The sequence below is a fragment of the Chelonoidis abingdonii genome, chromosome 1 (genome assembly GCF_003597395.2).
Source record: "Chelonoidis abingdonii isolate Lonesome George chromosome 1, CheloAbing_2.0, whole genome shotgun sequence".
Lineage (NCBI taxonomy): Eukaryota > Metazoa > Chordata > Testudines > Testudinidae > Chelonoidis > Chelonoidis abingdonii.
Window position 1 is genome coordinate 246,742,722 of NC_133769.1, and position 21,906 is coordinate 246,764,627.

The 21,906-nt window shown below is 39.4% G+C and overlaps 1 protein-coding gene across 10 annotated transcripts in view; it reads left to right on the plus strand.

The window, feature by feature from the left end:
* The window catches only part of CYFIP1 (cytoplasmic FMR1 interacting protein 1), a 136,550-nt gene that overhangs the window by 48,511 nt on the left and 66,133 nt on the right, over positions 1 to 21,906 (plus strand). For 9 of the 10 annotated variants that reach the window (XR_012654870.1, XM_032776118.2, XM_075060871.1 and 6 more), the window contains 13 exons: positions 1,119 to 1,223; positions 1,546 to 1,637; positions 2,291 to 2,408; positions 3,009 to 3,131; positions 7,098 to 7,223; positions 7,335 to 7,501; positions 8,872 to 9,019; positions 11,025 to 11,178; positions 12,342 to 12,498; positions 17,368 to 17,464; positions 17,858 to 17,934; positions 20,047 to 20,155; positions 21,097 to 21,216. Coding sequence is in view for 9 of the 10 variants with exons in the window: in XM_032776118.2 (XP_032632009.1) it covers positions 1,119 to 1,223; positions 1,546 to 1,637; positions 2,291 to 2,408; positions 3,009 to 3,131; positions 7,098 to 7,223; positions 7,335 to 7,501; positions 8,872 to 9,019; positions 11,025 to 11,178; positions 12,342 to 12,498; positions 17,368 to 17,464; positions 17,858 to 17,934; positions 20,047 to 20,155; positions 21,097 to 21,216 (1,593 nt within the window). In the remaining variant the exon portion in view is untranslated. Of the gene's footprint in view, positions 1 to 1,118; positions 1,224 to 1,545; positions 1,638 to 2,290; positions 2,409 to 3,008; positions 3,132 to 7,097; positions 7,224 to 7,334; positions 7,502 to 8,871; positions 9,020 to 10,558; positions 10,707 to 11,024; positions 11,179 to 12,341; positions 12,499 to 17,367; positions 17,465 to 17,857; positions 17,935 to 20,046; positions 20,156 to 21,096; positions 21,217 to 21,906 lie in introns of all 10 variants that reach the window. The other variant, XM_032776121.2, reaches the window with a different exon arrangement.

The following is a 21,906-nucleotide window of genomic DNA, read 5'->3' on the forward strand; positions in this document are numbered from 1 at the left end:
TATAGAGTTTTAGGGAAGGCAAAATTGAACTAATACATTTTATTTTTAGATATGTAGCATGTTTGGGCAAAAAGAGTGTTTGAAGGTGGCTCTGCATATTGAAACTTCATTTGCCAGTTGTATTACTTTCAGGGACCAGATGGCTTTAGTTATGATTAAACTGAACAGTTGGTAGAAATGTAGTAGTTTGGAACTTGCATGTCTAATGCTGTGGTGGATGAGGGGAAATGTAAAATGTACTTCATTTAAGTATGGTATTTTCAGCTGAATGTCTCAGTAGATGAAATTATATAAAAAAAAATGGAATAGCACTTAAAATGCTTTCAAGTAGGGCAAGCTCTTCTGAGGGAATTGGGGTATTTAATCTCCAAAGAACTAGGTACAGTATTTGTCATGTAGATGAGATATGCTGGCACCCTGAAAGAACCGTAGAATGTACTGAATATATTATATCTGTAAAAATCTCTAAAGTGCCCATCTGTGCTGCTGAGCAGTTAAACATGCACATATATTATGGACTGTAGTTCTGGATTTCTAGTGCTAAGTAAGTCCTATTGCCTGTGTAGAACTGTAACAGTTTGTTATTAATTCCAGAATTTAATCACTTTTTTTTTTTTTGGATGCACCAGAGTTCTCCCATGTATAATCTAAACAAAGGGCTATAAAAAAGAAGGAGCTTGACAATGATTGACCGAAACTTCTGTTATATAACCAACTCTGCATCCATCATTTTAATAAGAAATAGGAATTTAAATGAAATATCTAAAAAGAGCCACATTCTAATTTAAATGGGATAACATTTTTGTATGTCTAATCTTTATGCATCTAAGCTGCTTTCAGTAAGTCTTGTTTATCAGGCTAATATTAATTTTAAATGCTACACACTGACATCACTGTAAATTTAAAGTACTATAGAAAAATTAAATACATACTTATGAGTCTCATATTTTGTCACTCGGAGTTTTGAAAAGTGCCTGGTGTGCTTTATATGTGTGTGGTTGTGGGTGTGTTAACCAGTTGTGTATTATTATGATAAAAGAACAAGGTCTTATCTTCAGCTGAATCACTACCTGTGAGCTTGTCTTATGGAAACGTTATATGGTTTGTACTATTTCCAGGTAATGGGCTTTGGATTGTACCTGATGGATGGAAGTGTCAGTAATATCTATAAACTGGATGCAAAGAAAAGAATAAACTTGACCAAGATAGACAAGTTCTTTAAGGTTGGTTACGAGAGTAATGTTTTAATTAGAATTTTTAAAGTATTATTTTAATGGTGATTTTTCTCCCATTTAAAATACATAGTATTATACATCAACCAAATAACGTGATTTTTTTCATGAGTAGATACTCTCAATGGTTCAAATTTGTACATAGTTTAGTTGGATGACAAAAATAATCTTTAACAAAATAACACTGTTAACTAAGCCAGATAATTTTGAACTTGAAGAGGGTGATTTGTTAGGATGACCAAATAAAATTTAAAAACACTTAAAAAATTTGCATTTAATGACTTACTTCATCTGCTTTTTTCCTTGAGTACAGCAGCTGCAAGTGGTCCCGCTGTTTGGCGATATGCAGATTGAACTGGCAAGATACATTAAAACTAGCGCCCACTACGAGGAAAACAAATCCAGGTAGAAATGCAGCACAGTACTGGGGAGAGGGGCAGATCCTCATGGTGCAAATTGTCATTGTCCTGGTAAAATCAATGGGCCTATGGCAGTTTACCCCAGTTGAGGAACTGTCCCTGGATCACTGTCTTGAGCTATGCTGGGTGTATGCTTGTGATAATATGGGTAATACATTTGGTGGGGAGCATTCTGAAATGCTAAAAGCATAAGGCTAGTGTTTTTTCATGGCTGTTGTTTAATTTGGCATGTTTGATAATAGTGGCATGCCCTTTGTCCTTTTCTGAAGTTATACCATTATGAAATTTTGTAGTCAGGAACACACAGTAACTAACAGGCTTTATAGTTAAACATGGGTAAACAGAAGACCTTTTTTTAAGGTAGTTGAGTGAGGGATAGATCTTGACCTCTTGGTATTGTTCTGGATTACAACAGCAACCCTTTCATCTGATTAAAAAGAAACATTGTTTGGGCTCAGAAAAACAGCCCATCTCTAAAACGTCTAGGCCAGAGAGAGGGAAGCCATGACACAATGCCTAAAAAAAAAAAAAAAGGAAGATGTAAAAGCTGAAAACAGTGGCTCGGTTGTATCACTTATGTGGTATCAATTTGTGATGTCTGTAAGGTCAGGATTTATTTTTTCTCGTGTTCTGAAATAGATGGACGTGCACCTCTTCCAGCAGCAGTCCCCAGTACAACATCTGTGAGCAAATGATCCAGATCAGAGAAGACCATATGCGCTTCATTTCAGAACTGGCTCGTTACAGCAACAGTGAGGTGGGTTAATGCTGTCTGTGCCAATTGCACTTGAGTAATGAACGTTACTATAATTATAAGCATGAGATGTAAGTAAACCGCAGACTATGTTAAAATGACCTTACTTAAACACTTAGATCTCCTAATGATGTTTTTGCACAAGCTTATAAGAGTGAACTACGTTTGTGTTAGCGTTAATTCTGTATTTGCAGACTACATCACACTTCTCGCATGCCAGTACATTCCAGAACAGGTGGGGTATTTTCTTGGGAATTGCATGTCAAACTCATAGTCTAAGAGCATATACATAGCTTTATGAATAAAAACAGGTTAGGAGTGCATTCTTCAAAAAAGGCACATCTTCCTCATACCGTATGAGGGCTGTCTGCTTGACTTAGTCCACTGTAATGTTCTGGTGATAAAGGATACAAGTACTTTATCTCTAGAATTTGTGAATTTTTACATAAGTAAATATGTGGGCTGAAAAGGCAGTAATTGGTGTACAGAATGCAAGGTCTAGTGCATATTAACCAGCACCAATCTTTTATTTCCAATAAAAAATGTTTTTCTAGTGCCACACACAACGCATTTAATACTTATGTTTACTTTAATTTGTTCCAGGTAGTGACTGGGTCTGGCCGTCAAGAAGCTCAGAAAACAGATGCAGAGTATCGAAAACTCTTTGATCTCTCTCTCCAGGGACTACAGCTCCTATCTCAGTGGAGTGCACATGTTATGGAAGTGGTATGTTACCTGGGGAGCAGAACCAGAAAAGGAGGAAGTTTAGGGAGATGAGACAACTAGATAGTGAGGCTGGGTGGTTTTTGCTTTGATGAAAAATATTTACATGCTCCATTGCCATTTGTTTAGTAGCACTTCTATTTTCAACCAGGGAAGAAGACAAAATGTTTTTTTTCTTGATAGTGGCAGTACAACTGTATTAATCAGCTATCCAAGATGCAATATCTCTCACATCTTCTTTCAGTAGGCTGAACTTATTAAATTTAAGATATAGTGATCCCCTTTCAGCTAGAGCTAGCTATTTTTATTCCGCTTTTGAACATATGTTTTGTGGTTTTAAAGCTTCCTTTATTTTGCTACAACACAACTTCAAATGATCTTTCATAGACTGTATCCCAACACACTTCCCAAAGTGAAAAAGACACCAGATGATATGTCGTATAAATAACAGAAAGCAGTTGTATTTTGACATTTTCTAGTGAATAAATTAAAACATTTAGGGCCTCATCCAAAGGTGACGAAAGTAAATGGAAAGATTCCTATTGGCTTCAGATCAGGCCTTTAGTCATAATGCCAGTGAACACAGAGAAAAAGGAGGAAAAACATTACAGAGAGCAAGAGAGGGAAATATGAGAGAGGAGGTATAGGAAAGCTCTAATGATCTATTTTTATTTAAACAACTAATCTTGCTGAAAGTAGATGCCAGTGAGGAAAGTGATTAAAAATCTGCAACTTTGACTTAAATGTAAACAAGGTATTTGTAATGGTAACAATTAAAAAGAGGATGCTAAAGTACTGCTTTTTTTTTTTTTAAATGTCCCTGGCTCTCACGCATTAACACTGTGTGTCCTATCTGTACCATGGTCTAAGCAAGACAACCTAACCCAAGAGCCTAGACAGCCGGTAGGTGGTGGTAGGTGGAACATGTGCTTATGCCTACTTCTGTCCAGTAGTGGCAGTCAAGCTGGGTGAAAAATTTCAGTCAAATAGTTTATTAGCTGAAAAATGCAGATTCAAGGAGACTAAAACTATTCATGAATTAGGGTTGAATTTGGCCAATTGTTTTGGCTGAATAAAAAAAACAAAATTTCAAAAAAGTTGAAATGAAAGGTTTCAGTTTTTGTTTCAAAATGACATGTTGTTTTAAAATTTACCTAGATTTGTCAAAAGGTAAAGAACAGGTCCCCCTCACCCAAAAAAAAAAAAAAAAACCCTACAAAATTTCATTTTGGGTTGAATGAAATATTTTATTCCATCCTAAATAAATTTGTTTTTCAGTTTTTCATTCTTGATCACCAAACCAAAGAATCAACTGTTAGCTCAGCTCTAATTGGCGGTGCAAGGCCAGTGGCCTGCCGTATGTAGTGCTTCCATGAATGGTACTATGATAAACACATCCTTGGTTCCTAATCGCCTTTTGAAAATTAGGACAGATAAATCGTGTCATTTCTTCCTATGTAATGTACACAAAATCTATCCACCACTTTCTGTTGTGAAAAGCTTTAGTTCATGCTTTGATGATCTCCCACTTAGACTACAGCAACCCCTTTTTCTCTCTCCTCCAAAATCCCTCTTGCTTCCCTGGCTTCTGTCTTTACAAATTGCTGCTTCCAAATCATCTCTTTCTTCTGCACGACATCTATGTGATATCTCTGCTACGGGACTCTTTTCTGGCTCTGCATTGTCTTCTGGATCAAATTCACACTTTCTATTCGGGTTCTATGCAGCTCTGCTCCTGCCCATATCTTGTCACTGGTTGCTCACTGCTCTTCTGTCTGGTTATGTCCCGTGGTGTGCTTTTCTGACTTCTCAACCCCTTATTTCTTACTTGTGCAAGCACTTCAGTATTTCCTCCCATAGTCCTGTCAGTCCCTTCTCTCATGCCTCACCCTCACCCTCTCCAATGCCGAGAATTTCTTTCTGAGCCTGTATACAATCTATCCTGCCACTGCCTTTTCAAATCCCTCCTCAAAATCTTTACCCACATTCTCAACCCCCAAAACCCTTATTATGTAAATAGAGTACAAATAAGTAAAAAAGTCCCTAACTGGCATATTGTGCCATCTTAACACCACAAACTAGTTTTCACGTGTTCCATCCTCTTGCCTACTGTTTTCTCCTGGGATCCTCTTTGTTGTACTCAACTTAAATTGCAAGACAAGAATTGTTTCTCTTTACTTGCTGTGAAAAATGTAATGTGACTCCATGGCACTTAATATGAGGCTGGAATGAGCCCACGGGGCTGGGAGTGATTCAAAACAAATTTCTTGGAAAGATTTTTTTTTGTCTCTCAAGTAATACCCCAGCTGTTCTGAGACAAGTATAAACTCTATTCTGTCCAAAGTGCAATATAGCAATATTAATATTCAGCTTTGTAGTCACAGTATGCCCGCACAGTGTTTGCCAAAGTTATGCCTAGAGGAACAGCTCACTAGATCTTTTTCATTTTGTTGATTAGAGTATATTCAAAACTCACTGCATTCTCTAGGTTTCTCAGAATTGGAAATGATTAGATTTAAGTTTAAAAATGTGAAACCCACAATCAAGTTGAGAATAGAGGATATTAATAAGCAAATGGATATAGAAATTTTCTCCTTCAGATATCACCTTGATTACCCCCCTATTAAAAAGACTCATGGGTTTGCCAGATATTTAGATGGTTTATGTAAATAGCATACTAAGGAGGGCCTTTACAGCTTTCCATTTTAAATCCAAGCAAATGGCTTACTTAGACAGCCGATATACTGGCACTGAGAAATGTAACCATCGTTGTCCCTGCAGTTTAGGGTAGCTGGAAGACCTACTCCATGATCTGTTACATTGTAATGTGTATTGTCACTTGAGGTCAAAATGGTTTTCAGTGTTTTTGTCCTGGATGTCTTTTTCTATGACCTCTCAGGAAATAGAATGTTTCTTAGGAACTGACGGTGTACCTGTGAACCAAGTGTTTGTTCTGTTTGCATGGGCAGCCACTCAAATAAGGAGAAGGCAAGTGGCATGGCGATTATGTATGGTTTGATGGTATCTGGCTTTTTAAAAAAAAAATCTTTATAAGTATTTTAACATTTTATAATTTTAGGTTTAGTTTTAAGTTTTATTGTAATACTTTTTGGTGTTTGTGCGTTGGCCTAGGGCTAAGTTGCTATTAGTAAACTTTGCTTTGGCACTTGGTATTTTAACCCATAATAATGTCTTATACAGCACTATCATCTATCTACCACTCAAGTTGTAGTAGGTGTCACAGCTCAGTTCTTGTTGCTAAAATTAAAGTTGTGGAAAACTGGATTAGTAAGTAAATAGAATTTTCCAGTTAACATAATTAATTGATATGATCAATTCCTGCTAAAAATCAGTATTGGAACATCTTGCACTATGTTAGTATGATATTTTGATCCTGGTACCTGAACAGGACACATTTCTCTTGAAATATTGCATTTTCAGAGTCACAGACAAAATCAGTCTCTGTCTTTTTTTCTCTCTCTTTTCTAAGTCCTAATAGAAATCAGCAAGTCTTTTTGGCTTCAAACTGACTTGAAAATCTTAACAGTCAGTCATTTCAAAATCTTCTCTTTACACTTGTTTTTGCATTTGAGGCATCTTTCTCAGTTCTGTGTAGGTGAAATGAAGACAGGTTTTTACTTATGTTAATCTTCATTAAAAAGTTAGACCACATCACAAGCTGAGAATTTCTTGTATTCTTTGAATTAATGTAGTGTAGAGATATATGTCCGATAGATCTTTTAGAAAGTAGTGAATATGGCAAGTGATTTCTGTCAGGAGTTTTAGAACTTACAGTACTGTTCTAAAACCATGCAATATCATATCATCAACTATTACTAAGAACGATGGAATGTCTTATTAGAATAAAACCTGTATTACAGGTAGGGTGCCCTGTGGTTTTTTCGTGTTATTTCTCAATCTTTTCTTTTCTTCCGTATATCTTTCTTCACCTACCTGTGTGAATTGCAGTATTCATGGAAACTGGTACATCCAACTGACAAATACTCCAATAAAGATTGCCCTGACAATGCAGAAGAGTATGAAAGAGCAACACGATACAATTATACTAGTGAAGAGAAGTTTGCCTTGGTTGAGGTAAAAAAACTTTTCCCCTTTATAGAGATTTGGGCTTTTTCATTCTTCCCCCTTCCCTTTATTTATATATATTTTTAAAAATCTCTCTATCTATCTATCTTCTCCCTACAGGTTATTGCCATGATCAAAGGTCTTCAGGTGCTGATGGGGAGAATGGAAAGTGTCTTTAACCATGCCATACGTCATACCATTTATGCTGCTCTTCAGGACTTCTCCCAGGTTACACTGAGAGAACCATTAAGACAGGCCATAAAAAAGAAGAAAAACGTAATTCAGAGGTAGTGTTAACATTTTCACACAATGTCCTATATTCCTTCTCCCATATTTTACTAGTTAAATATTGTCTAATGCTAACATCCATATTTCAAAGGCAACCACCACCATTGCTCATAGTTTGAATGTCAAAAATTAGCTTTGCTGACTACATATTAGTCTAAAACAACCTGCTCGGTGCTGATTACTTTAAGACAAGAGAACTAGAATGGTTAACAACATGTCATCTTTAAACCTTTTAATTCTACCATTGCCATTAATGGTATGTGTTGTCTTGCTTTTTATTTTAAAGAGAAACTGAGGGCAACTTTCTGATGATTCCAGTACTACGACTAGTTGTTCTTCTATATCGCTCGTCCTTCTTCGCCGTCTCTTCATCCCAACCCCCACCACCACCGCAACAAAAAAAAAAAAAAAAAAAGCCATCTGTTGTCTTTCCCCTCAACTCTTCCTACTCTCTTCACCTCCCCCTACTCAATCTTCTATACTGTGGTCAGAGCCATCCTTAACCTTGTTTTTATCTCTCCAGCTGTTGCCTTTCCTCAAGATGTGTTGTACCTTTTTGATTTACTCCCACCCTTTGCTGGGTGCCTTGCAAGATTCTTGTGGGTGAAGACCCTTGAATGGTCATGCTACTGCTAAACTCCACCTCCACAAAAATACCATCCCAAACAAATGAATGAAATGTTCAGATTATTCCAGATTTTAAGATTTGCAAGTAGATTCTTACACTGTTTTTTTCTGGTGACTTTCATGTTCCTTATGTAAATCTGTTGTAGTCTGAGGTTGTCTGGGTGTGGAAACACAAAAGTGCTTCTTGAGCCATTAAAGTAACATTCTTCAGAAATGTTTGAATGTGGGAGGCAGAGTTCACTTGATCACTCAGTACACTATGAGCAATGCTTAGATGGTTTTTGAGAAGTACTCATATTCCAATTCAGTACTTAGAATTGTAACTGAAGAGCATCATAATATTGGATGACCACTGCCACGCCTATGCAAACCTTTAAGAGATTATTTTATCAGAATTTTTCTTAGAATTTTAAAAAGTATTATGCATTACCAAAATATTTTATAAGCAGAAGCTTTCTTCTTTATTATCGGTGTTCTTCAGATCTGATTTGTTTGATGGTAAATTCTAATGTTATATTGAACTTGCATCTGTGCTATACAACCCAGTGTCAATAATATACATGTATATCTTGCTAAAGGTATCTATCGATGGCAAAAACAAATGCTGTCAAAGTATTACTCGAAAATATAAGTTTGACTGATAAAATATCATCCCTGTAGAAAGTTTGCTTCAACATGTTTGTGGCTCTGAAATAAGCATTTATATTTGTTTGGGTGCTAAAGCATTTTGGATTGTGTCTAGTGTTCTTCAGGCCATTAGAAAGACAGTTTGTGACTGGGATGCAGGACATGAACCATTTAATGACCCGGCACTAAGAGGAGAGAAAGACCCCAAAAGTGGTTTTGACATCAAAGTTCCAAGGCGAGCAGTGGGACCCTCCAGTACCCAGGTATTTTCTGTTCTTCTTGTATGATAGCCATAGTATTTGCATCACTGATTGACATAGAAATCTCTTTACTACTGAGCCCTGTTAAAAGCTGGAGTGGATTTAGGTTACTCCCAAGTTATACTTAAAAATATATATACATTTTAAAGTATAAATCCACTATAAATCTGAATTAGTCAAAATTCTCTATCTGGGATGCTTTCACTTTCATTTTGTACCCTAATGTATTCTTTTCCCAAAGGCTCCGCTTCCATACTCTTGATCTTGTTCCAAGGGAATGCCCACATTTTAAAGCTGTGCCTTTTTAAATGTTCAAACTTCTTCTATTTTTGAAATGACTGGACCCTTTCCTGGCTGGCTCCTCCTTCCAGACTAAATTGTTCTTGTTGTTTTTTAAACTCCTTAACTGTGTAAGTCCTTGCTATATTTTAGACTTGCATTCTTGAACTTAGTCCTGGTGGATATTTGTGCTGACTCCACCTCTCTTTCCACCACTGTGTCTTAAGTCCTTAATGTCTTGTGCTTTTGCCATGGTGGTCCATAGAGTGCAGAATTCCACCTTGAAATCCATCTAATCTTCTTTCTCTCTCTAGTGTTAAACAGCATAAATTTTTCAAAGATGTTCTTTATAATAACCACTGTTATCCCATATTTAGAAGCTTGCCCCTTCTCCGTTTTCTAGATGGGATCCCTCTTTATCTTTTCTGTTTGCCGTTTTGAGAGAAGTTTGTATAGTAGCACGTTTATGATTGATATATTACTGCACAGTGCTCTGAGCACACTGGGACATGAAAATGAGTGGAATTATGGTATATCAGTGAAATACTGTGATTCCTAAAATCTTGGGATGAAGTTGGGGAAGAGCCTGTTTAGGCAGTGCTTTTATATTAATCATGGGTGACTGAGTTAGGTTTAAAAAATTGTCTGGAAAGATGTTTAAATATCTAATGAAATTTTTGTTTCAGTAAATGGAATCAGTACAATGCTTTATTTAATAATAATTCTCTTTTTTTAAAATCACCACCAATGTTTTTTCTTATTCTTGGTATGTTTAGGGGGCTTTGTTTCACTGGTTGTAGCAAGCTCATTAAAATACTCTGTTCTGTCTGCTGTCTGTTGTGACCTATTTATCTTTGCTGAGGTGGGGAAACAAATTACAGCAATTCCTTGGATTGCAGTTTTATCAATTTTATGTAATTTCAAAATAATTCACTGGATTTACTACACTTAGAAATTTTTGTGAAAAAACTGAGAAGCAGCTAGTCTTTTATGACCAGATTCAGCTCTCATTTAAGTCAGTGAGAGCCTTTCCATTGACTTAAATGAGCATTGTATTGGACCCTCACAGAATAATGAGGCCAAATGAAAAAACTTGCCTACTTTAGAAGTGGATGTTTCCCTCTGCATGCTTACTGTATTGTTTTTCATCCCTTAACACACTAACACACACTTTTTCTGCTTCTGTTTCCCCTTCCTTATTTACCCACATGTTGTATTAACTGTTTCTCTCCCCCCTGCCTCTCCTTGTCTGTTGGTTTTTAGCTCTACATGGTTCGCACTATGACAGAGTCCTTAAACTCTGCTGAGCTGTTGAAGCAGCTCAAGTCTCTTGGAATGGAAAAGCTATTGCATGTGATAAACAAGTTTCTGAGGCAGTCCTACATCTATCCGCCTCTTTTAAACTTTGGTGGTAAGATATTACGTATTATTTTTATTTGTGGCAAGTGAACTGTTCCACTGCAAATTATCTATTGCTTTATATTAATGCAGAGTCCCTTTACGTGGAAGGCTTTCTGGCTAGGCATTTATATTGGCATTAACTTTTGGTTGGAGCATTTACCTTTTTCCCAAAGGAGAAAGGCATGGCTCTTGCAGAAATTTTACTAGGTTTCAGTTTGAAGTGGAGCAGTCACTTTCTTGATAGTATTTTTCAGTGTTGCTCAACTAATGTACCATGTGTATTTTCCTTTTTTCCTTTCCACCACAAATGTTTCCTTTAATGATACAGCTTTACATGGTGAGAACTATGTTAGAGTCTCTCATTGCTGACAAAAGTGGTTCCAAGAAAACCTTGAGAAGTAGCCTTGAGGGGCCCACCATATTGGACATAGAAAAATTTCATCGCGAGTCTTTCTTCTACACTCATTTGATAAATTTCAGTGGTAAGATACGTAAATGATCAGTGTCCAGCTTAGCATGTCCTAACATCTTTAGCGTGCCCTGGAAAATGTTTCCGATTACCTAAGCCAGTTAGATCTGGTTTGTTTATCTAAAACATTGGCCTATCAGAACTTTTTGAGACACAAAAGAAAGATTCACCTAAATGCTTTTCGTTTTTTTCCCTTTTATGCATTTGTTTTAATGGGCTGTATTTTTTTATTGTTACCTTATATTTGTATATAATAAAGACACAACATCAAACCTGTTTAAATAGCAAAAATTTAAGAACTTTATTTTTTTTTAGAAGACACACCAAGTCCCCAGTAGTGGTAAATCTGGTATTGATTAGCTACCCCTCTGTATTCTGTCAGTTGTAATCGGAAACATGTTATCCTAATGAATTCACCTACTGACATTAATTGTATCTAGTCTTTGTCATCACCATGTTGTGTTGTCTTTCATCTTTTTATTTTTCTGGAACCCTTAGCTCTCAAAGGAGAGGCACCTGTTAGTTCCAGTACTAACGCTTTCCATAAATAGCACCGTGTTTATTAGAAAATGTTGAAGGAAAAAGTTCATTCTTGTTTCGGTTCTCTAGCATTCTGAAAACATTGCCTGTGATGTGTCTTTTACCTGGAGAGACTAAGGAATCTCTTAGCATCTCAAAATTATCTTCCCTTATTCCAGACTCTCCCTCAAGAGTTCAGATAATTCCCTGCCCTTCTAATCTGCAAGGATCATATGGGGCCAGTCAATTCTACTGCTTAATCAGATGGATGGAATAAAAATGATGGCCACAAGATGCTCCAGCCTGCCTTCTCCCCAAGCTGAGGAGCTGAGAGCGTTGATTTTATAGCACTTTGAGTCCCTGCTGGAGAATTAAACTTAGCTCTCCTCCAGGGTGGTATAATATACTTTTGCCACTAAACCAGTGGGCTGGCCCACTTTGGCGATATTTTCTGTAATAAAACACTTGAGCTTTTGTGTGTGTTCATAACTATGTTAAAAACCTCACAGGTTTTACATTTGAATTTGATTTACCTGTAGCTCTAGTGACTCACCTGCTTCGTAGTTTCACATTTACCATCATAATCACAATTTTTTGTTTTGTTCCTAACATGTTTCTCATATGAGAAGAATAATGGCTTGTCATTTATTCTGAAAGAAACCTTGCAGCAATGCTGTGACCTGTCCCAGTTGTGGTTTAGAGAGTTCTTCTTAGAACTCACAATGGGAAGAAGAATCCAGTTCCCCATTGAGATGTCTATGCCTTGGATTTTGACCGACCATATTCTGGAGACAAAAGAGGCATCAATGATGGAGTAAGGTCTATGTGTGCTCTTCTTTTGCGTCATTTTAAATACCATTGTATTATAAAGTTAATGCCTTCACTGATGTTAACAAGTTGTTGCTGAGATAGTATTGCAAATGTAATTCTTTAATGATACTGTTTCCTGGATTCCTACTTTCATCTCTGCACACTAGCGTGAGTTCCCCTGACTCTCAACGATTTTGGTTCTTTGAGGCACAGGCAGGCCAGCCATATTCTGAAAGCCACACTCAGTGCTTCTCTGCCCCCTCTAGAACATAAAGTTTCCAGATGAAATCCTAACCCTATCAAAGTTAATGGCAACACTTGTATTGCCTTCAGAGCAGCCAGGATTTAACTCTGTTCCTTAATGAATGGAAAGCAAATAGCTCTCTGCACTAGAAACGTAACAAACACCAAAGAATGTTAGGACAACATCTTCAGAAAAAAATGTAATTGAAAATGTACCCTGTTCTGAGGTGGATCAATAGGAGTCAGCCAATACAGTGTCTTCAGAGAAATAGAATGGCAGATGAACAATTATTTATTCTCAGTATTCTGAGTGTATGTGCAAGGAAAAAGAAAATGAAGCTAAATTATCTTATTTGTTTCCACCTCTTTTTGAGACAAAGCTGATAGCAGTATTTTAATGATTTTCATTTCTGTGGCTTCCTATTTGCTCCTATTCCCTGCGGGGGCCAATCATGCTATGGCCAGAAAAGTTGATCTTGTGTGGTCTGAAAGGTCTTCCCCTCTACACATTTAAATTGTCATGCTTAGTAAAAACAATAGCTTGGGAAATGTTTTGGAGATGTGGGATACCAAGTGTTACATTCTGAGGTTTGTATGGTAGTGGTCTCTGCTGTCTCCTGCTGCTATCTGCTTGACTATGCTCAAGAGGGCCAGCGTTCTCTGGAGTCTGTCATGCAGGCCACATAAATGCCTGGATCAGGCCTCTGGACCGGATGTTTGGCACTGTTGCCCTGACTGGTCATTCCTTTCTAGAGAATTTAGTAGTCAGATTTTTTTGTGGCATGGTACATTGCAGGTAATAGATCTGCTTGCCTTCTGTATTTTTAATCTTCTCAGTCTAAACTACAAATAATTTTTTCAATAATCAAGTATTTTTCTTGTTATATTTACAAAGAAGCATTTCACAAACTATAAATATTTGTTTTTCGAGTATGTGTCAGTGCAGATCCCATGGTAGGCATGCATGGGCCCAAGATCAGAATTTTCTGAGTAGCTGTGCCCCTCAAGGCAGCATCTGCACCCTGTGCCTCCCAGGAGCCCATTCAAGGTATAAAAGAATAAAGAGGGGAGTGTCTTCAGTTCTCTCGTACTGTCCATGGAAGCAAGATGGAACCTGAGGAGTGTCCGATCTCCTACTCACTTCAAGCTCTGTTTCTAACCTAGTTTTATGAAAAAAATATCCTTCTTCAACTCTTACCTTGTTAATTTTTTCTTTGGCCATCTCCTCCGAAAGAGAGGACACTCCTGCATAGTCCCTTATACAGCATGGTAGGTACTTGGCATTAACCACCGTGGCAGGTGCCAAAACCTTATGGTTTAATTCCTATCTGTCCAACAAAGAACTTGTCCTGCTGGTTGACTGGCATCGCCAATGCCTTTTCTGTTTTGGGGAAAACCACAAATGAGTGATGTGTAAATCCTTCTGACTGAGTGCTCCCAAGTCGAGAGATGTGCAGCTAAAACTCCACCTGTTTGAGTAATCAGTGTGCATCACCTCAGACCCAGAGGAGACATTCAACTCCAAACAACCCAAGGGTGTCATCCCTCAGTAAAACTCCTCTGAGTAGACTTTTGAGCTTACAGTCCTGAAGAAGAGCTCTCTGAAAGCTCAAAAGCTTGTCTCTCTCATCAACAGAAATTGGTCCAATCGAAGATATTACCTCACCCACCTTATCTCTCTAATATCCTGGGACCAACATGGCTCCAACTACACTTCATAGAATTTTGAATAAGGGATAGTTTGTGAGGTGGCAGCTTTTAGCGTGTTTTCATGAGACAGACCAAAAAACCCCCAAAACTAAAATTGCTAGAGTTGCAATAAAATTGCAAGAGTTGGCAGTACGGCTGTCTGCCCACCCACAGGAAATACCAAAGATTCATGGTGGGATCAAATCATTACCAGTATGAGGTCTGCCATTTTGACTCTTCATGGTACCAAGGGTCTTCACAGAATGTGTTGTGAATGTCTGAGGTGATGTGGCATCCACACGTAATTGGACAACTGGCTGATCAGAAGCAGGTGAGAGTAGATGATGTCATCAGGCTGGGACAGTGCTCTATCTGTATTCACCTGGCTGGGTCTCCTAGTGACCTGTAAAAAACCTGACATTTACCTCGCTTCAGATGATAAAGTTCAAAGAAATCCTGGTTGCCTGCAGATCAGGAAAAGCTTCTACAGAGATTCAAACTCCAGCTGACATCAGAACCAGCACATGCCTCACAGTGTTAGGTCACACGTTGGCTTGCATGTACATGACGCCACTTGCCAGGCTTCGCCTATGCCCTCTTCAGCTCTGCCTCAGGACAGTTTTTTCTCTGGGGAAACACCCGATAGACGAGGAGGTCATAGTACCTCATCATGTCACTGCTGAACTTCCTTGGTGGTTAGAATCCACAAATGTGAAAAGGAGTGTGTGTTTCCTTTTCAGTTCCCTCTCTGACAAAGACACTAATTAAACGTGTGTCAGGGACAGGTAGGGGAGTTCACTTGAACCATCTATAGATCCAAGTAACTTGGACCCTAAGTGACATGTGGCTACCTGTGAAGGTCCTAATGCTCAGAGCCATCAGACTAGCCAGCATGGCTTTCCTGCCGGTCCTCCAAAACTCAATAATGTAGAGCTTCAGACAGCACGACAGCTATGCACTACATAGACAAGCAAGTGGGTGTCTGCTCCTTGCCCTTTGCCCTTGAAGCCATCAACTTCTGCAGTTGGTGCCATCAGAACGGGGTAACTCTGAGAGGCCCTTAGCCTCCTAGTAGCCGGCAACAGCTTAGCAGAATTCCTGAGACAGTCAGTGACCACCCACAAATGCTCATTGCACAGATCCACCATGGAGGTGATAATCCATCTGTGGGGATTCCCCATGGTACACATGCGCACTGCCAAGAACAGTGCAAAACTTTTGTTCTAGAGGATGCCTGAGTCCAAGTTCACTGCTGGATACCTTCCTCCTACTGAAGAACAAAGAGTTGCTGTACAATTTCCCACCCGTTCCCCAGATTTCTAGGGGGATTTCCAAGATCAAATGAGACAAATCCATGATCATCCTGGTGGCTGTGTACTGGCCAAGGCAGTTCTGGCTGACAGATCTTCTGCAGATGTCCATTCAGCCTTTTGATATGGCTCCTAGACCATCTGGATCAGATCTTGCAGTATTACAGCCAGATACTCCACACAGATCTGAAGTCACCAAACGTGACGGTGCATGTGTTGCCTGGCTGAATGCTACGGATAGGTATTGCTCCTTTCCAGTCCAGGAAATCCTGATACAAAGTAGGAAGAATTTACTGGAAAAACTTTTCAAAATGGAAGGGGTTCTTAATATGGGCAGCCCAAAAAGGCCTGGGCCCAGTACAGGCCTCTGTACTGAAGATGCTTGATGACCCAGGCAGGCGGTCTTTGGCTCAGCTCTGTTGGAGTCCACCTTGGAGTGATTTCAGCTTGTCAATTATCTGTACAGTCGTGCTTGGTCTTCTCTCACGCAATGGTATAAAAGAGATTTAAAGGTCTATTACACAGTTATCCAGCAGTCAGAGAACTCTCTCCTGCCTGGGACCTCAATATAGTCCTTCTGAGATGCATGGAGCCTCTCACTGAGCCTCCCTCAGAATGCTCCTTACACCTCTTTACTCTGAAGATGGTCTTCCTAGTTGTTATCACTTTGAGTGAGCTTCAGACACTATAGCTAACCCCCATCCCACAACATTTCAAAGGGAAAAGATGTTGCTAAGACCTCACCTGAAACTCATTCTCAGAATGACATCAGAATCTCATCTGAACCAATCCATCAACTTACCTGTCGTCATTGTCACTGGGAGAAGAGAAGTTAAACAGACTAGGCATATCTGGAGGTCCCCTTTTATTATATTGGCAGGACCAAACAATTCAAATTGTTGCCTCATCTGTTTCTAGCTGAAACAGGATATTCAAAGGCCAACCTATCTGATCTTAAAGAATATTGGAACGGATAACACAAGGAGATACATTGTGTTACCAGCTAGTGGTTACCTCTCCCACTCGACATCGAGGCTCACTTCACGAGAGCTCAGGTGACTTCTGCCTGGTTTAGAAATGTGCCAATATGAGAAACCTGTAAGGCACCAACATGGAGTAACCCTTTGTCAAACACTATGTCTTGGACTTGGCAGGTAGAACAGATGCCAAGTTTGGGTGACCAATACTACAATCACTGTTTGACTTGTGCAACTGAAACACCTTATTCCCACTATCTCGAGAGGATACTGCTTGCCAGTCACGTACATGCTGACACATACTCAGCAAAAGAACAGTTACTTCCTCTATAGTAACTGTGGTTCTTCAGGGTGTTATAGTTAGTGTAGATGTTATGACCTATGCTCTCTTTTAGAAGTCCCTACCTACTATGGGCTTTGAATTTCAAGGGGATTGAGGGAGCACCATGTCAACACTACCCTTTATGCCTTCGCATTGGAGCACAAGGAGGCCCAGGGTATATACACTGCCCTAACTCTGCTATTCAAAAAAATCTGATTTCATGCCCATGTGCCATATGTGCACCTTCAGTGGGATCCAAAGTGACCACAACATCTCAAAGAATCAAATTTGCTGTAGGGTAAGTAACTGTTCTTTTTTTCTTTTTCATTTAGGTATGTTCTCTATTCTTTGGATCTTTACAATGATAGCGCTCATTATGCGCTTACTAAATTTAAGAAGCAGTTCCTCTACGATGAAATTGAGGCAGAGGTAAAGTAAACTCATCTATTGGAGAAAACGGTTATGTATCCTAGTAGGGAGACGGAGTCTGTTAAAGGTGAAGGAACATTATGCAGCAATATGTATATCTTCAAAGCAGATGGTGATGACATAGAATGAAAGTGTTGAGAATGCCAAAAGAAGAAACAAAGGGAGGAGGATACAATCTTCCATGGTGATAAGCTTTGAATAAACACATATCTGCATATGTCTGGTTTTGGCATTGTTTAGATTGAAGTAACTGCTCTTCATGGGGAAGTAGAGGAATTTTGTGCTGACTAGCACTTCTTGATTTGTTTTTGTAGGTAATGACAAGGGAAACTAGGATATGTGCCCCTTTTTATACCTATGCAAATACTAATTAATATCTCTACCATTTTCCAGGTAAACTTGTGTTTTGACCAATTCGTCTACAAGTTGGCAGACCAGATATTTGCATACTACAAGATTATGGCAGGAAGGTAGCTATTCTGATAGTAACATCTTTTATACATGTATTTTTGTTTGTTTGTTTGTTTCAGTTTTCACCAAAAAGGTTAGTAGCGATTGGACAGCTAACATAGTGAATTCCAGTGAAAATGAGGTAGGATCAGAGGCTAAAAGACGGAAAGAACAAGTTAAAAATTATTTAGACAAGTTAGATGTCTTCAAGTCACCAAGGCCTGATGAAATACATCCTAGAATATTAAGGGAGCTGACTGAGGAGATACCTGAGCCATTAGTGATTATCTTCGAAAAGTCTTGGAAGACGGGAGAGATTCCAGAGGACTGGAAAAAGGCAAATTATAGTGCCAATATATAAAAAGGGAAATAAGGACAACCTGGGGAATTACTGACCAGTCATCTTAACTTCAGAGCCCGGGAAGATAATGGAGCAAATAATTAAGCAATCAGTTTGCAAACACCTAGAAGATAATAAGGTGAAAAGTAACTGCATGGATTTGTCAAGAGCAAATCATGTCAAATCAACCTGATAGCTTTCTTTTGAAAGGGTAACAAGCCTTGTGGATGGGATGAAGCTGTAGACGTGGTATATCTTGAGTTTAATAAGGCTCTTGATACTGTTTCACATGACCTCGTAAACAAACTAGGGAAATAAAATCTAGGTGGAGCTACTACAAGGTGAGTACATAACTGGTTGGAAAACCATTCCCAGAGAGTAGTTATCAGTGGTTCACAGTCAAACTGGAAGGGATAAGTTCTGGGTCCAGCTCTCCTCAATATCTTCACCAATGATTTAGATAATGGCATAGAGAATGCACTTATAAAGTTTGTGGATGATACCAAGCTGGGAGGGGTTGCAAGTGCTTTGGAGAATAGGATTAAAATTCAAAATGATCTGGACAAACTGGAGAAATGGCCTGAAGTAAATAGGGTGAAATTCAATAAGAACAAATGCAAAGTACTCCACTTAGGAAGGAACAATCAATTGCACACATACAAAATGGGAAATGACTGCCTAGGAAGCAGTACTGAAGAAAGAGATTTGAGTGTCATAGTGAATCACACAGTGTTGACTCATATTTAGTTTAACACTGTTGCAAAAAAAAGCAAACATAATTCTGGGATGTACACCTCTACCCCGATATAACGCGACTCAATATAACATGAATTTGGATATAACACAATAAAGCAGCACTCTGGGGGGGTGGGGCTGTGCGCTCTGACGGATCAAAGCAAGTTCGATATAATGCAGTTTCACCTATAACACGGTAAGATTTTTTGGCTCCCGAGGACAGTGTTATATCAGGGTAGAGGTATATTAGCAGGAGTGTTGTAAGCAACACATGAGAAGTAATTCTTCTGCTCTACTCCGTGCTGATTAAGCCTCAAATGGAGTACTGTGTCCAGTTCTGGGCGCCACATTTCAGGAAAGATGTGGACAAATTGGAAGAAAATCCGGAGAAGAGCAATAAAAATTATTAAAGGTCTAGAAAACATGACCTATGAGGGAAGGTTGGAAAAAAACTTGGGTTTGTTTAGTCTGGAGAAGAGAAGACTGAGTGAGGACATAACTGTTTTCAAGTAAATAAGAGATTGTTACAAAGAGGAGGGAGAAAAATTGTTCCCTTTAACCTTTAAGGATAGGATAAGAAGCAATGGGCTTAAATTGCAGCAAGGATGGGTTAGATTGGACATTAGGAAAAACTTCCTAATTGTCAGGGTAGGTAAGCACTGGAATAAATTGCCTACGGAATCTCTGTCATTGGAGGTTGTGGAATCTCTGTCATTGGAGATTTTAAAGAGCAGGTTAGACAAACACCTTCCAGGGACAGTCTAGATCAGGGGTTCCCAAACTTGTTTCTCTGCTTGTTCATAGTACAGCTGCTTACCTGCGGATGCTCAGGTAAACAAAGCATCTCGCAGCCTGCCAGGGGCTTACCCTGAACAAGCTGTAAACCAAATTTGGGAACCCCTGGTCTAGATAAAACTTAGTCCTGCCACGAGTGCAGGGGACTGGACTAGATGACCTTTCAATGTCCCTTTCAGTCCTACGATTCTGTGATTCCTTGATTTCTGCAGTAGTTTGCTGTGTAATGTACAGTAGTAACCACTTTTTTTCCTCATAATAGTCTGCTTCTGGATAAACGGTTGCGCTCCGAATGCAAGAATCAGGGGGCAACAATTCACTTACCACCATCCAACCGGTATGAGACACTGCTGAAACAGAGACATGTCCAAGTGAGTAAAACTGATGCTACTGTATCGTATTTGAATTCCTTGCTTTTTTCCCCTCTTGTTCCACCACTCTTTTTTTTTTTTTAATACTGTTGATGTACCTAGTGCTTATTCCACACCTGAGGGCATAGTATTCTGTTTCTGTTGTCATCCTATCCACAACAGCTTGACTGTGACCATCAGAGACAGAACATTATCATTTCAAGCAACAGCGGTAGATGACCTCTAAAGCTGCAAAGATCCTGTTTTAATGCAAATATTTATAGTTTTTAAAAGTACAGAAATATGGCGCATGATGGAATTGTCTCTCTAAACAAGGGGCAGGCAACCTATGGCACGTGTGCCGAAGGCGGCACACGAGCTGATTTTCAGTGGCACTCACACTGCGCAGGTCCTGGCCACCGGTCTGGGTGCTCTGCATTTTAATTTAATTTTAAACGAAGCTTCTTAAACATTTTAAAAACCTTATTTACTTTACATACAACAATAGTTTAGTTTTATATTATAGACTTATAGAAAGAGACCTTCTGAGAATGTGAAAATGTGTTACTGGCATGTGAAACCTTAAATTAGAGTGAATAAATGAAGACTCGGCACACCACTTCTGAAAGGTTGCCGACCCCTGCTCTAAACTGAATAATTTTTCAGTCTTCTACAAGTTTATCATCAAGTCTTCTTTGTAAACATATTCAAAATTAGCTCAGTGTTTGATTAGATTTTGATGCACCACCTATAGTATTTTTTGTGTGAGAATGTGGGATGGGGTAACATGTACACAACATACGTGTTCATATGTATTATCTGTATATTATGTCTGAATATAATATACACTTGCAGCTCTTCATTTTATCTGTTAATTAAGAAAAATTGGTTTTCTTAGCTTAATCAAGATTAGTCTCATACCATTTTGTCTGATACATTTTTGGGGGTTGTTTTTTTTTTAGCTTCTTGGTAGGTCAATAGATCTGAACCGCCTAATCACTCAGCGGATTTCAGCAGCCATGTATAAGTCAATGGAACTGGCAATTGGTCGATTTGAAAGTGAAGACTTGACCTCCATTGTTGTAAGTATTGTTGCTGAAGCTGACCTACAAGGTTTTCACTGGAAGTGTGGTAAACTAGTGATGTATCTCAGGCCTTGTCTACATTCAGAGCTGCACTCTTGTTTTTCAGCCTTATGATGTACTACAGGGGAGGGCAAACTACAGCCCGTGGGCTGGATCTGGCCCATCAGGGCTTTCAGTCTGGCTCGTGGGATTCCCAGCCCCGTGGCGCAGCAGGGTTAAGGCAGGCTCCCTGCCTGCCCTGGCCCCGTGCCACTCCTGGAAGCGGTGGCACCATGTCCCTATGAACCCTGGGGAGGGGATGGGGCAGAGTGCTCAGTGTGCTGCTCTTTCCTTCAGGTACCACCCCCTGCAGCTCCCATTGGCTGGGAATGGGGCACCGCGGCCAATGGGGGCTTCAGAGGTGGTACCCGCAAGTGAGGACAGCATATGGCAGAGCCGCTTCCCACCCCCCCACCCCCCGGAGCCACTGCTGGACATGCTGGCCACTTCTGGGAGCAGCGTGGGGCCAGAGTGGGCAGGGACACACTGCTGCCATCCTGGAGTTGCTCAAGGTAAGTGGTGCCAGGTTGGAGCCCACACTCTGAACCCCTCTTTTACCCTGCACCCCAATCCTCTGCCCTGAGCCCCCTAACCCCATGCCCTGAGCCCCCTGACGCACCCCTTCTCCACCCCAACCCCCTGACCTGA